At 56.4% G+C, this 13080-nt stretch overlaps 5 protein-coding genes across 5 annotated transcripts; 3 read left to right on the plus strand and 2 right to left on the minus strand.

The window, feature by feature from the left end:
- Positions 1-962: 962 nt before the first annotated feature.
- Positions 963-3416, plus strand: KRP23_5486 (Ankyrin repeat domain-containing protein 50; the record flags this gene model as incomplete). The annotated part of the gene is made up of 7 exons (XM_067890556.1): positions 963-1511; positions 1579-1677; positions 1767-1944; positions 1998-2671; positions 2739-2897; positions 2964-3312; positions 3397-3416. 7 exons carry the CDS (start codon positions 963-965, stop codon positions 3414-3416), a joined length of 2028 nt encoding a protein of 675 aa, XP_067747094.1.
- A 68-nt stretch (positions 3417-3484) lies between these two features.
- On the minus strand, positions 3485-4237 carry KRP23_5487 (mRNA-capping enzyme; the record flags this gene model as incomplete). The annotated part of the gene is made up of 1 exon (XM_067890557.1): positions 3485-4237. One exon carries the CDS (start codon positions 4235-4237, stop codon positions 3485-3487), a length of 753 nt encoding a protein of 250 aa, XP_067747095.1.
- A 232-nt stretch (positions 4238-4469) lies between these two features.
- Positions 4470-5658, minus strand: KRP23_5488 (TBC1 domain family member 13; the record flags this gene model as incomplete). The annotated part of the gene is made up of 3 exons (XM_067890559.1): positions 4470-4811; positions 4874-5224; positions 5287-5658. The coding sequence occupies 3 exons, from the start codon at positions 5656-5658 to the stop codon at positions 4470-4472; spliced, it is 1065 nt and encodes a 354-aa protein (XP_067747096.1).
- Positions 5659-6147: 489 nt separating this feature from the next.
- On the plus strand, positions 6148-8171 carry KRP23_5489 (uncharacterized protein; the record flags this gene model as incomplete). Its single annotated transcript, XM_067890560.1, has 2 exons — positions 6148-7605; positions 8067-8171. The coding sequence occupies 2 exons, from the start codon at positions 6148-6150 to the stop codon at positions 8169-8171; spliced, it is 1563 nt and encodes a 520-aa protein (XP_067747097.1).
- Positions 8172-8373: 202 nt separating this feature from the next.
- On the plus strand, positions 8374-12975 carry KRP23_5490 (DNA-directed RNA polymerase III subunit RPC1; the record flags this gene model as incomplete). The annotated part of the gene is made up of 1 exon (XM_067890561.1): positions 8374-12975. The coding sequence occupies one exon, from the start codon at positions 8374-8376 to the stop codon at positions 12973-12975; it is 4602 nt and encodes a 1533-aa protein (XP_067747098.1).
- Between the last annotated feature and the right edge of the window lie 105 nt (positions 12976-13080).

The following is a 13080-nucleotide window of genomic DNA, read 5'->3' on the forward strand; positions in this document are numbered from 1 at the left end:
CATGTGGGTCGTCACGGGCTTCGATATGAGTGGTGTCTCGAGTTTCATCTCCGAGTACTTCCAGTCCATTTGCGGTCCCACGCAGTTCATGGGCGAGATCGACGACGGCACAGACCCCGACACTCTCGGCCTGAACACCATCCAGAAGGCCTTTCAGAACAGTACCATGCTGTGGACGAAAAAAGGAGACGGCCAAGTCATCATCAACTTCACCAGCTACGATACCAAGAATGTCACAGTGAATATCTTTTCTGGAGGAGACAAAGTCGACGAAGTGGACGTCGCTGCAGGCGGCAAAGCCCAGTGGAAGTCCAACGTCACAGCGATGGGTGGCCGGACTTTGTATCTGGATCGCTGGCGTCCGGGTTTCCTGGGTCTTCCGGGCACCGGGGGTGGGTCCTTGATGCTGTGGGTGCCTCACGCAGCTCAAGGTGGACATTTGGATCTGAATGCGAGACTGAATGTGAGTTAGATGTTGTGAGAGGTGCTCTCGCATATTAGAGATAGTGAAAGTTAGTTAGAGTGGAAGTGTAAATTATGAGCAGTTTGAGCTGCAAAATAAACTGAATGAATCATCAACTCACCAAAGCAGAGCATCGACTTAAAGTGCTTCGAACCAGCAAGTCGGTCCATTATGCACCATATCAACAATATTGGCTACACGATAACGCTACATCGAAAAGGCCGCAAACTTCGCTGTTGAAGTGGCTTGGTAGCGCTGTTTTGAGCGGTAGGTACCTCGGTATCCGTTCAATTTTCGACATCTTGTCAAAAACTTGGTTGCTGTGTCGAAAGTGGTGGGGCATCAGACCTCTGCTCTACGCCAGGCCTTCAGTCTTAAGGCCGAGTTGGTGCCCATCGACGCGCAACTGGAGTGCTCGTTCTACGGCAACGCTGGGCCGTTCTCCCAGCGATGGGAATGTAGAGGCCTAAAACTAAATTTAAAGCACGCGGAGGAAAAAATGGTTGACGACTCGACACCTGTGGTGAATGAGAAGACTGAAGTGCTGGTGGTGCGTCTTCAGACTTTGTACCGAGCGCGTCGTGCACGTCGACAGGCGGTGGAGCTGGCCAACGGTTCCTACCTGAAATGTTGGGATGCTGTGAGTGGTTTGGCCTACTACTGCAACTTGCGTACGGGTCTGTCGTCCTGGAAGAAGCCGCTGCTTCTAGCAGCTCGAGATCCCGTGGAAGCGCTAGCTCCAACTATTTCCACACTTGATGAGGACGTCAACACACTGGAGAGCAAACCCGAAGGCGAAGCTGGGATAAATCCGCAGCTGAGTTTGAAGGACCGCCACCAGCAGCGCGAAGAGAGCTTGGCGTTTAAAAAGAAGTGCGAGGGAGAAAAGCGTGAGCTGATGCTTCGACATCGCCGGAAGATTGCACGTGCCATGCGTCGCTTTGACAAGGACTCGCTGGACGAGAAGAGTCGAACTCGGCAGGAAAGGCAAACCAAGCTGAAACAGGACAACCAACAACTTCTGCAGGACCTCTACGACGGCAAGAAGGTGCGTTGGTGCTTTGAGTTTTGGTTGAAACCATTGTCGTGATTTTGATTCCACACTTTGCTGCTAGAAAGAGAACGTGGAGACCATCCGGGAGGCAGCGATGCGAGGCAACCTGGACCGGATCGAAAAGCTGCTAGATCTGGGCTTCAGTGTTGACGCAGAAAGCGTAAGTGCTGCTCTTGCAGGCAAAACCCTCCTTCTTGTACACTCTCTCGACGTGAGTAGGCGTTAACTGATTTTGCTTCATCTCTCAAGGCGATGGGATTGACTCCTCTGCTAGCAGCGTGTCAGAGCGGGCACCTGGAGGTTGTTCGACGATTGTTGTCAAGCGGGGCGAACGTTAACCACGCGCACGTCAAAACCGGTCGAACAGCGCTTATGGAGGCTGCCAGTCGCGCAAAGCCGCCTGTGCTGAAAGAACTTCTTCGCTATGGTAAGAAACATCTTGCTCACAATTCCCGCCAGCTCACCTCATTTCTTCGGTAGGTGCTCGAATTCACGTCGAGGACGCGCAGGGTGAGACTGTCTTCGACTGTCTGAAAGATGCGGCAAATCGAGAAATTGTGGAGCGTGCGTGTCAAATCTGGTCAAGTGAGAACGCAGCTCTGTTTCCGATAGAGTTTCGACAGGTCTCCCTCGTGTACGCTCTCATCAGCAAGTGGCAGCGAGGAACGTACGAAGCCGAAAGAGTTGCTGTGCGCAGGGACCTCGCCCAGTTGAAGCAGGTGCTGCAACGGAAATGTGTCGAGGCGAAAGTTCGCTACGACCAGGATGTTCGTGGAAGTAGTTTCGAGCCTACGCTCATGCGAAGACTTTCGGCGATGGAAGCAGCAGATTCTCGATACGACGATGAGCGTCGAGCGTTGCTATTAGAAATCCAGGATGCTGTCGACAAGCTTCGCGACAGCGAACAATCCCGTTTTATCCCTGAAGCAGCCATTCTCACTATCCTGTCTTTCTCTGGGCGACATTGGTTTGATGCAGACCCTCTGCGGCCCCGAATTGCAAAGAAGAAAAAGGCGACCAACACGAAGGTGGTCCGTACCGAGTCGAAAGCCCAAATGAAGTCAGGAATCGCTCCAACAAAACTTCGACCGCCACCAGATCAACTGCCAGGAGACCTCGAAGACGAATGCAGTTCCTTCCAACAAACTTTGAAGGTATCACGTGGTCGAAAAGATTAGTTCACCGGAGCAATTCTAACGATACTGACGTTGTTCGCCTCAGGAACTCTGCGATCAACTGCAGACAACAGCAGAAAACGAGCATTTTGACTCGGCTAACGGCGTCTCGAGAGATGCGAGCGCCACAAGTCTCGCTACACTCGACGTCTTTGTTGAGCAAGCAGAGAGCTTGCCATATCGCGACCCACGAATTGGCGACATGGTACGTTGTGAGCAACCGAACAACCTGCAGATGGAATAGTCTGACATCGCCCCTTGCACCTTGCAGATCGATCCTTATGTGCGCGTTTTCTTGAGGCCAACCTCCGTGCTCGAAGCCGCCGAAGTGTTCAAGTCAGACCTGCGAATCTCGGATCGCAATCCTGTGTGGGAGTTTCGATGCCAACTGACGGCAGTACCATCCGTGCAGAGAGAACTTGGCATCCAAGTAGTAGACACCAAGCGAGAAGACGTAGCAGGTGAAGCCACCATCCCGTTGCGCTCACTCCTAGATCAAAAGGACCACAACGAGTGGCATGTGATGCCTCCAACACTGCGACAGCAAATTCTGGAGAAGAAGCCACGCGAGCAACCGGCGCGAATTCGTGTCTGCGTACGACTGATACACACAAAGGTAGGTGAGCCACCCCCCACTGTATATTATCGCTACGACTCTACACACGAACGACCTTCTCACCACTCGTTTCGTTGGCCATCCGCAGTCCATCGTGCTCACTCGTGAACTTCAGCAGCTCCTGAAAACTCGCGAGCTTCTCGTCAAAAGGCGACGCGGCGTCATTCAACACGCGCTCAACTCTCGGCTTCAACAGCTGCCGTAACCACCTCATCCTCGTTCGAAACCGTGTCCTCCTTGGAATCAAACCTCAAGTGTTTTCCACGACTGCCGCGTTTTCCACGGCTGCGATGTTTGCCTTTCTTGCCTGGTGTCTCTCTGTTGCTGTACTTGGCACTAGCCCAGTCCGGCAGTTTGGGTAGTTGCACGTCCTCGTTCACCCCCAGTCGCTTGTACAGTTCCTCGACGTACATGTGCTTAATGAGTCCAGGGGGTCTCGCCAACTTGAAAGCTTCCAGGGCCTCAGTGACCGTGCAGCCCATCCTCTTCACCATATAGTCGACAATGAGGTATCCCGTCCTGTTAAGTCCATGTGTGCAATGTACGGCAACGACTCCTTCGGACTCTTTCTCCAGAAAATCATCCACAATCTTAGTGAATTTGGCCACATCCCTGGCTTCTGGGGGCCCCGAGAAACCCTCAATTTTGAGTTTCACATACTCGACTCCCGAGTCCTTAAACTCATTTTCTCCATCATAATACTTGAAAGTATTAGTCAGGTCGATGATCATCATGACGTTGAGTTCCTGGTCCTTCTGGGTCGTCAAGAAGTCTTTTGGCGACCAAATTTCGTCATTTTTGGTCTTGAATTGGGGCAGATACGTGTCGTCCAGCGGCACCCGGAGCGGAAGAAACCTGGAAGTACCTACAATTGTCCCCATTTTGGCCACATCAGCCCAATTATCGGGGATGCGGTTCTTTTTGGGCATCTCGCGGCCTCTACTGCGGCTTCTGCGCCGATTTCGGTGGGAATTCCGCGGCTCGGAGCGGCGCGGGGAGCGTCGATGCGGCGGTGAGCGACTGCGACGACGGTGGCGATGACGGGGCGGCGACGCACTGCGACTGCGGCCTCGAGGCATCAAGAGGAGGTCCGGGAGACTTTTATTGGACAGATTGCGGCTTCTATTTACGGGGATGTGGAGAATTAGATATGGGAGATGGCTACATGTCGTGGTGCGGTGTTGCTGTGTGAGCGGCGTCGAAGTTGCGATCGACTTGACGCATTTGTTCGGCGGTGAGGAGGAGCTGGGAGATGTCGAGGTTAACGTCGGAGGACTGCAGGTTTTGCAGTCGTTTGAGACCCGCAGTGAAGCCATGTCCGAGCAGGAAGCGGCGTTGGGAGCGAACGAGTGCACAGTTGACATAGTGTAGGAAGCTGAAGCGCTTGGGGTCGGCGAGCAATGCGTCCCAGATGCGAAGCGTGTCTGGCATGGAGAGCTCGCGGGCTAATAGGGCCATGTACCAGCGGAAACTGTACAGGTCTGGGGTCAAGCCCACCGAATTCTAGGACGACACAAGTTTAGATGGCACAATTCCTCAATACAAGCCTGCTGCGACTGCCGTACCAAGTGCTGCCACAGAGCGGGGTCGTGTTGCCGTAGCAGTTGTGCGAATCGAGACATTTGTAGATCCGCGCCGTTGAGAAGGTCTTTCGGAGACCCACCGTAGAGAACTTTCAGCGACGCCATCACGGACGCGAAGCAGTGAAACGCGTCGGCCTCCACTTCCGACGCCCTGTTAGCTGCTAAATCTGTGCTGCAGACGTAAATGATTGGGGCGAGGATCTCGTTCATGCCTTGGACGTACCCGACGTCTGGATGCAGCTTGGCAAAGACAAACAGGATGTACAGCATCTGCTGCATCGCGATGCTTCCGCTCCAAAAGAACGCAAGCTCACTGCGGGTGCGAAACACGTCCTGTTATCGGACGCACGGTAAGGCATTGCATCTAACGACCATGTTACCGAGGAGGACCTCACCTTTTCGATCTCTTTCATGAGGAAAACGTCACTATGGTGTTCGGACTCCGTTCGAATGGCACCGTCACCGCGACGAGAGGAAGTTCCGCCCACCAAGTTGCGCTTCCACCTGTCGTAATCGGATCGACGGTTCTTGAGCTGCTCGGGCCATTCGTGTGGGTCGCCCTTCACTACACCAAGCAGGACGCGCCAGGCCAGCACTCGAATGTGATCCGACGAGATAGTCGAGTTTGCGCTCAATTGATCATCTGAAAGAGCGATGTCTGCCTCCGAAATGCCCTTGAACATCAACGCTCGGAGCTCGTCCAGGTCGATCGTGGCAGGTATAGTCTGTGTCAACAGCATTTGCTGAAGGCGCTCCAAGCGGTCCATCGTGGCAGCTAATGTGCAGAGAAAGTTAAAGGATGCCGCGGTGATCACTAGCCCATAATAGCCCTCGCAGTACGAATAGACCGTTCACAGTTTGGCCGACAATTTGCTTTTCGGTGAGCAGCTCTAAGATGGCTACGCGGCATTTGATTCGCCATGCAAGTTGAAGTGGGCCAAGATGTAGCAGCAACAGACCAAGATGCAGCAGCAACAGACAGCAGCAACAGACAGACCTCGACTCGAGTGCAACCCGGTCAAATCCAATTCCCTTCCTGCATGTAAAGCCTCGCCGCCGCAGTACTGTGATGGCCGCACACCATCGTGATGGCATCGTGGACCACGGCCAACGTCCGCCCTCCATCACCCTATACCCTCGGCCCATGTTCAACCTTCTGCGACATGTGGCTATGTCCACCACACCACAGAGAATCACGCACAATGAAGGGGGGGGAACACAATCAAAAGGCACCTCTGGCAGCTCAAGCTACAGCTATGGCGCAACCTGGAGGCAGCTCGCACCCCCCGCCCGTCCCCACGTCCGCCGCGCAGGAGGTCCCTGGTGTGAACCCGGAGTTGCTGCGCAGTATGATGGACTGTGTGGACACGTCACTCTTCTCGCCTTCGCAGCTGGCCAACTGGACGCAGATGAAGACGCGGCTCGCGGCGGCCGCCGAGCAGAACGCGCCCGTATCACTCACGGGCGGAGACCTGGCCATGGTCAAGACAGAGCTGGCGCGCACGTCCAACCTGAGCGAGCGCCAGCCACTGCACCGCGAGGCCAGCATCCAGGACGTACTGGCCTGTCTGCTGGACCAGCCGCCGCCGTCCGCGCGCGCCATGAGTTCTGGGAGCAGCTTCCTCGTCAACTCAGAGAACGCCAAGCCGTCGCTCAAGAAGCTGCTGAGCTCCAACGACTTCAGTATGACGGAGAAGAAGGAGAGTCTGCGCCATCTACTGAGCTTCATCGACAACTCGTTCGCGAGCAACACGCCCGAGCCTTTGACGCAGGTGTACAAGGACTGCGAGGCCGGTACGTTGCAGCGGCTCTCGAGTCTGCAGCTCATGCGCAGCTTCATGACGCCCAGTCCACAAACGGGCGCGAACACCGCGGCAGCTGGTGCACAAGGCGGCATGGGCACACGCACCACGAGCTTTGAGATCATCCAGGCCATGCTCAACGCCACGTCCAACCAGGCCATCCAGAAACCCATGACGAGTCAGGACAGTTTCCGCTTCCAGCACTTGGCCAGGACGCTCGAGTCTATTGAGACGGACGTGTCGGCGATTGATAACGAGGATTACGGAGGCGACGACGTCGTGCAAGTGGATAATCTGGATAATCTGCTGGATTATCACGGATCTAACGGTAGTTCGGCTGGTAACACAGTGACGACCAGTGCGCCGAATTCAGCCAATGGAGCGCCGGCGTCGCAGCCTCCTACGGCGGGCTTTGTGGACACGCAGACGCTGATGAACCCGTCGCGATCGATTTACACGGAGATGAACCCAGGACCTGGCAGCATTCCGGGCTTTACGACTTTCGGACAGGCCATGGACAGCCAGCAGCACAATGGATACGGCCAGGCAGGGCCTGGGTCGCTGCCTACGATGAACATGATGAACCAGCAGAACGTGTCGTACCAGCAACAGCAACAACAGATCTTGCAGCAGCAATTGCAGCGGCAGGAGCAGCAACACAAGCAGCAGCAGCAGTACAACCAGCTTTATCAGAACGCGCTGCTTCAGCAGCAACAACAGAACGGGCTCATGATGTCTGCGCCTGGATACGTGGGCGCAAGCCAGCCGATGCCGCAGTTCCCGAGTATGCTCATGCAGCCTGGGGCCGCCTTGCTCCCGCAGAAGCAGCAGCAGATGCGAGGTGGCCATCCACAGCAACAAATGCGGATATCGACACAGAATGGCAAGCCTATCAAGACGGATGCTAATGGGGTACAGCTGTGCTCGGCGCTGGGCTGCAACCACGCAGCGCGGGTGAAAGGCATGTGCAAGCTTCACGGTGGCGGCCGCCGGTGCAAGGTCGAAGGTTGCATGAAGAGCGCTCAGACTGGCCACTTGTGCATCGCCCACGGTGGCGGCAAGCCCTGCAATGTCGAGGGCTGCCCCAAGACTGCGCAGTCACGAGGCTTGTGCAAGCAGCACGGTGGAGGCGTGCGGTGCAAATTCGAGGGGTGCACCAAGAGTTGCCAGTCGGGCGGGTTCTGCCGTGGCCACGGCGGCGGCAAGCGTTGTGAATACCCGGGCTGTGCCAAGTGGGCACAGAAGAACGGCCACTGTGCCAAACACGCACAGGAGATCGCCGCGCAGCAACTACAGCAGCAGCAGGCCTTGCAGGCGCAGATGCAGCAGCAGCTTGTGCACCCTTGATCCCGAGGAGTGTTCTATGAATGCAGCAACGCTGCCAACTGCCAGATCGTGCTTTTTTCATCCACTTTGAGATGATTCTGTCGGCCGTACGACACGAACAGCAGAGGAAGGAGCTGTACGGCCGAGTTTGAGGCCGCGGCACGAGCACGTAGTAGGTAGGTGGAAAGCAGCGATGCTGCTCAAATAATAAAGCAGCAGCTCTTCAACGTCGTATATGGCTACATTATCATGTCTCCCAAGATGGCTACATAATCAATTCTCGCAGGTTTCGCTTCAGCCAGTAGTCCCTGTCCAGCCATAGCCTAATCCGCCTCGCCATCACCTTCGTCCACCATGCAGAGCGGGCGCCCTCGCGGCGAGCGGCGCAACCCGCTGGTGAAGCAGCTCGTGCTGGAGAACGCGCGTCCGGCCAAGATCAGCCACCTGAACTTCGGGTTGCTCTCGGACGTGGACATGATGCAGATGTCGGAGCTGCGCGTGCACTGCAAAGACCTGTTCAAGCTGCAGACGCGCGAGCCGGCGGCCGACGGCGTGTTGGACAAGCGCCTGGGCGTGAGCAACAAGAAGGACACGTGCGCCACGTGTCACCTCAAGCTCTCGGACTGCGTGGGCCACTTTGGCTACATTCAGCTGGAGCTGCCGGTGTTCCACATCGGCTACTTCAAGGCCGTGACGGAGATCCTGCAGAACATTTGCAAGAGCTGCAGTCGCGTGCTGCTGCCACCGACCGAGAGGGAGGTTTTCCTGCGGCGGATGAGAGACCCCAAGGCCGATGTACTGAGACTTGTGGGCCTCCGGAAGAAGATCTCGACGCTCTGCAAGAAGACGGTCAAGTGTCCGTACTGTGACGCTATCAACGGCACCGTGAGGAAGGTCACGAGCACCACGCTCAAGCTGGTGCACGAGAAGTACCGCGCCAAGGCTACGCACGACCTGCGCAACGTGTTCGTGGCTCAGTTTGCAGAGGCACAGGCTAATAACCCCGAGATTGGAGCCCATTTGCCCAAGGCGCAGGACGATCTGAGCCCGTTGGTGGTGCAGCAGCTTTTCAAGGAGATCCCGGACCAGGACTGCGAGTTGTTGTGGGTGGACGCGGACAGCGGACGCCCCGAGAAGCTGCTGTTGAACGCCGTGTTGGTGCCGCCCGTGTGCATTCGCCCGTCCGTGGCCATGGACGGAGGCACGGGCAGCAACGAGGACGACATCACCGTCAAGCTCCAGGAGATCGTGCAGGTGAACTTTGCGCTGCGAGCGGCGCTGCAGAAGGGCGCGTCGCTCAAGATGGTCATGGAGGACTGGGACTTTTTGCAGATTCAGGTGGCGCAGCTCATGAACGGTGACACGCCGGGGCTCGTCAAGCCGCCTGGAACCCAGAGCGGCATCCGCGGTCTGTGCCAGCGTCTCAAGGGCAAGCAGGGTCGTTTCCGTGGCAACTTGTCCGGAAAGCGCGTGGACTTCTCGGGTCGAACGGTTATTTCGCCCGACCCGAACTTACGCATTGATCAGGTGGGTGTGCCCGAGCATGTGGCCAAGACGATGACGTACCCGGAGAGGGTGACGCGCTACAACATTGAGAAGCTGCGCAAGTGCGTCGTGAACGGCCCGAACGTGCACCCTGGCGCGAATATCATCCGCATTGAAGGCCAGAAGTTCACGAAGAACCTACTGTACGGTGACCGCGCGAGCCTGGCCGACGAGCTGAAGATCGGTGATGTTGTGGAGCGCCACATGGAAGATGGCGATATCGTCCTGTTCAACCGTCAGCCTTCGCTTCACAAGATGTCCATTATGTCTCACCGCGTCAAGGTGATGCCGTGGCGCACGTTCCGTTTCAACGAGTGTGTGTGCTCACCGTACAATGCCGATTTCGATGGCGACGAAATGAACATGCATCTGCCGCAGACGGAGGAAGCACGTACTGAGGCCATCATGTTGATGGGCGTGGAGCAGAACCTGATCACGCCGCGTAACGGCGAGCCGCTGGTCGCAGCCACTCAGGATTTCCTTACGGCGTCTTACCTGTTGACGCAGAAGAACATTTTCTTCAACCGCGAACAGTTCTGCCAGGTGATCTCCATCATGAGCGACGCAAACGAACACATTGAGCTGCCCCCGCCTGCGATCGTGCTCCCGGTGCGTCTCTGGACGGGTAAGCAGGTGATCAGTCTTTTGGTCAAGCCGAACTCGCAGACGAAGGTTCTGGTGAACTTGGAGCTCAAGGAGCGCAACTACACGAACGACAAATACATGTGCTGGAAGGACGGCTACGTCTGCTTCCGCAACAGCGAGCTCCTTTGCGGTAACCTGGGCAAGAAGACGCTGGGTGACGGCAGTAAGCAGGGTCTGTTCTACGTTTTGATCCGTGACCATGGCTCTCATGAGGCCGCCCGTTGCATGAACCGCTTGGCAAAGCTCTGCGCGCGCTGGTTAGGCAACTTCAAGGGATTCTCGATCGGCATTGACGATGTGACTCCGTCGGAGGAGCTGGCTAAGGAGAAGGAGAAGCTGTTGCAGGCAGGTTACGACGCTGCCAACAACTCAATCGAGGAATACCGTCGTGGCAAGCTGTCACTCAAGGCCGGTTGTAATGCCATCCAGTCACTCGAGAGTGAACTCAACGGTCTGCTCGGTAAGCTGCGTGAGACTGCTGGTGCCGAATGTATGCGCACGCTGCCGTTCCACAACAACCCGCGTATCATGGCTGAATGTGGCTCGAAGGGTAGTGCGCTTAATATTTCTCAGATGATGGCGTGTGTGGGTCAGCAGTCGGTGGGCGGCAAGCGTGTCCCCGAGGGCTTTGTGAACCGCACGTTGCCCCACTTCCTGCCGCACGCTCTGCACGCCTCTGCCAAGGGTTTCGTGGCCAACTCGTTCTACAGCGGTCTGACGGCGACGGAGTTCTTCTTTCACACAATGGGCGGGCGTGAAGGTCTGGTCGATACGGCTGTGAAAACTGCCGAAACAGGCTACATGGCTCGCCGTCTCATGAAGGCCCTGGAGGACCTGTCGTGCCAGTACGACCAAACTGTGCGTAACTCTGAAGGTTCTGTGGTGCAGTTCACTTACGGTGATGATGGACTGAACCCGGCGTATATGGAAGGAGATGACCGACCGGTTGATTTCCACCGCCTACTGGAACACATTCGCAACACGTTGCCTGACCGCGAGTCCCCGGCACTGCTTCCGTTCGAGCTGCGTCGCCTGGGTAAGCAGGTTGTGCAGCGCCCGCAATTCCAGGCCATTCTGCCGACCGGACGCAAGTTCTTGATTGAAATCGAAAAGTTTTTGGGCTCTGTTGCGAGTGAGATTGCGGCGAACCGTACGGGCTGTGGTCTCGACTCCTTGGACAAGGAGGTGAAGACGTACGCTTCGAAGCTCGAGAAAGCCTTCGATGACGATGAGGCTGCTAGTGTGCTCAAACCCAAATCTGAAGCTGGAGGCACGAAGGAGAAGAAGATCCAAACTGCAACCAAGCTCGAAAAACTTGCCAAGCCTCATGGTCGTCGCCGTCTTGTGAAGCCTGAGGCTGAGTCCGACGATGACACGGAGGAATCTGATGAGGAAATGAGCCTGGATCTGACCACTTACAAGAGCAAGGGGCTGGACAAGGTGGGTCTGCCGGAATGGGAGCGCACTCGCTTTAAAACGAAAAAGGCTCGCACTGAGTGGATCAAGCGCGCTGCCAAGGACGGAACTGCGGAGAAGGAAGAGGCGGCGTGGCTTCTGTCGCACAACGTGTGTCGTATCACGACGAAGCAGGTGGAGAAGCTTCTGGAGATTTCGTTGTACAAGTACAACCGTGCCGGCATGGAGCCCGGCGAGGCTGTGGGTGCTGCTGGCGCGCATTCCATCTCAGAGCCTGGTACGCAGATGACGCTGAAGACGTTCCACTTCGCCGGTGTTGCCAGTATGAACGTGACGCTCGGTGTACCGCGTCTCAAAGAAATTATCAATGCGTCGAAGGTCATTAGTACGCCCATTATTACGGCGGCACTGGTGTGCAAGACGGATGAGCGCTCTGCACGCATTGTGAAGGGCCGGATCGAGAAGACGACGCTGGGCGAGATCGCAGTGCACATCAAGGAGGTGTTTGCGCGCGACCAGGCGTACCTCTCGGTGAAGCTGGACTTGTCTGCCATCGAGCAGTTGCACCTAAATGTTACGGCGCGATCCGTGCGCAACAGCATCCTGAACGCTGTTGGCGTGGGCCCGCGTGGTGTCCTGCGACTGCTGAAGGAGCAGCACGTGCTACTGAACGCCCGCTGTCCGGATAAGCTGCGTTTGCTGGCGCCGCCCAACTACAAGGGCGCAAAGGGCGACACACGCGGTGCGTACTTCGCTCTGCAGGCGCTCAAGGCGGAGCTGCCCGGCGTGATTGTGCAGGGTATTCCGACGGTGAACCGTGCTGTGATCAACTACGAAGAGCAGCAGGATGCGAACGCGGCCAAGTCTCTCCACTTGCTGGTTGAGGGCTACGGCCTTGCCGAAGTCATGGGCATCCCAGGCGTGGATGGTCTGCACACAACCTCGAACCACATTGTCGAGGTGGAGAAGACGTTGGGGATTGAGGCAGCGCGCGAGCTTATCAGCTCCGAAGTGAACTACATCATGAGCGCGTACGGTATCGGTATCGACAGACGTCACTTGATGCTGCTGTCTGATATCATGACGTTCAAGGGCGAGGTGCTGGGTATCACGCGCTTCGGTATCGCCAAAATGAGGGAGAGCGTGCTGATGCTTGCGTCGTTCGAGAAGACCACGGACCACCTCTTCGACGCTGCGGTCCACTCGCGCACGGACGCCATTGTGGGCGTCAGCGAGTGTATTATCATGGGTATCCCGATTCCTCTGGGTACGGGCATCTTCAAACTCCTGCGCCAGGTTGACAAGCCGCGCGTGCAGCAGCGGCGGCCGCTGCTGTCCGGCCAGCTCTAGACTCAGCACCGGCAAGCGTACGACAAACACCGGAGCGGATAAGAAGATTTTGTAGTCTCTTGCTCATGCTGCTTGCATACTACTTTAACTGTTTACTATCCGTTG

This window comes from Phytophthora ramorum, assembly GCF_020800215.1.
Source record: "Phytophthora ramorum isolate Pr-102 chromosome Unknown Phyram_PR-102_s0004, whole genome shotgun sequence".
NCBI classification, from domain to species: domain Eukaryota; phylum Oomycota; class Peronosporomycetes; order Peronosporales; family Peronosporaceae; genus Phytophthora; species Phytophthora ramorum.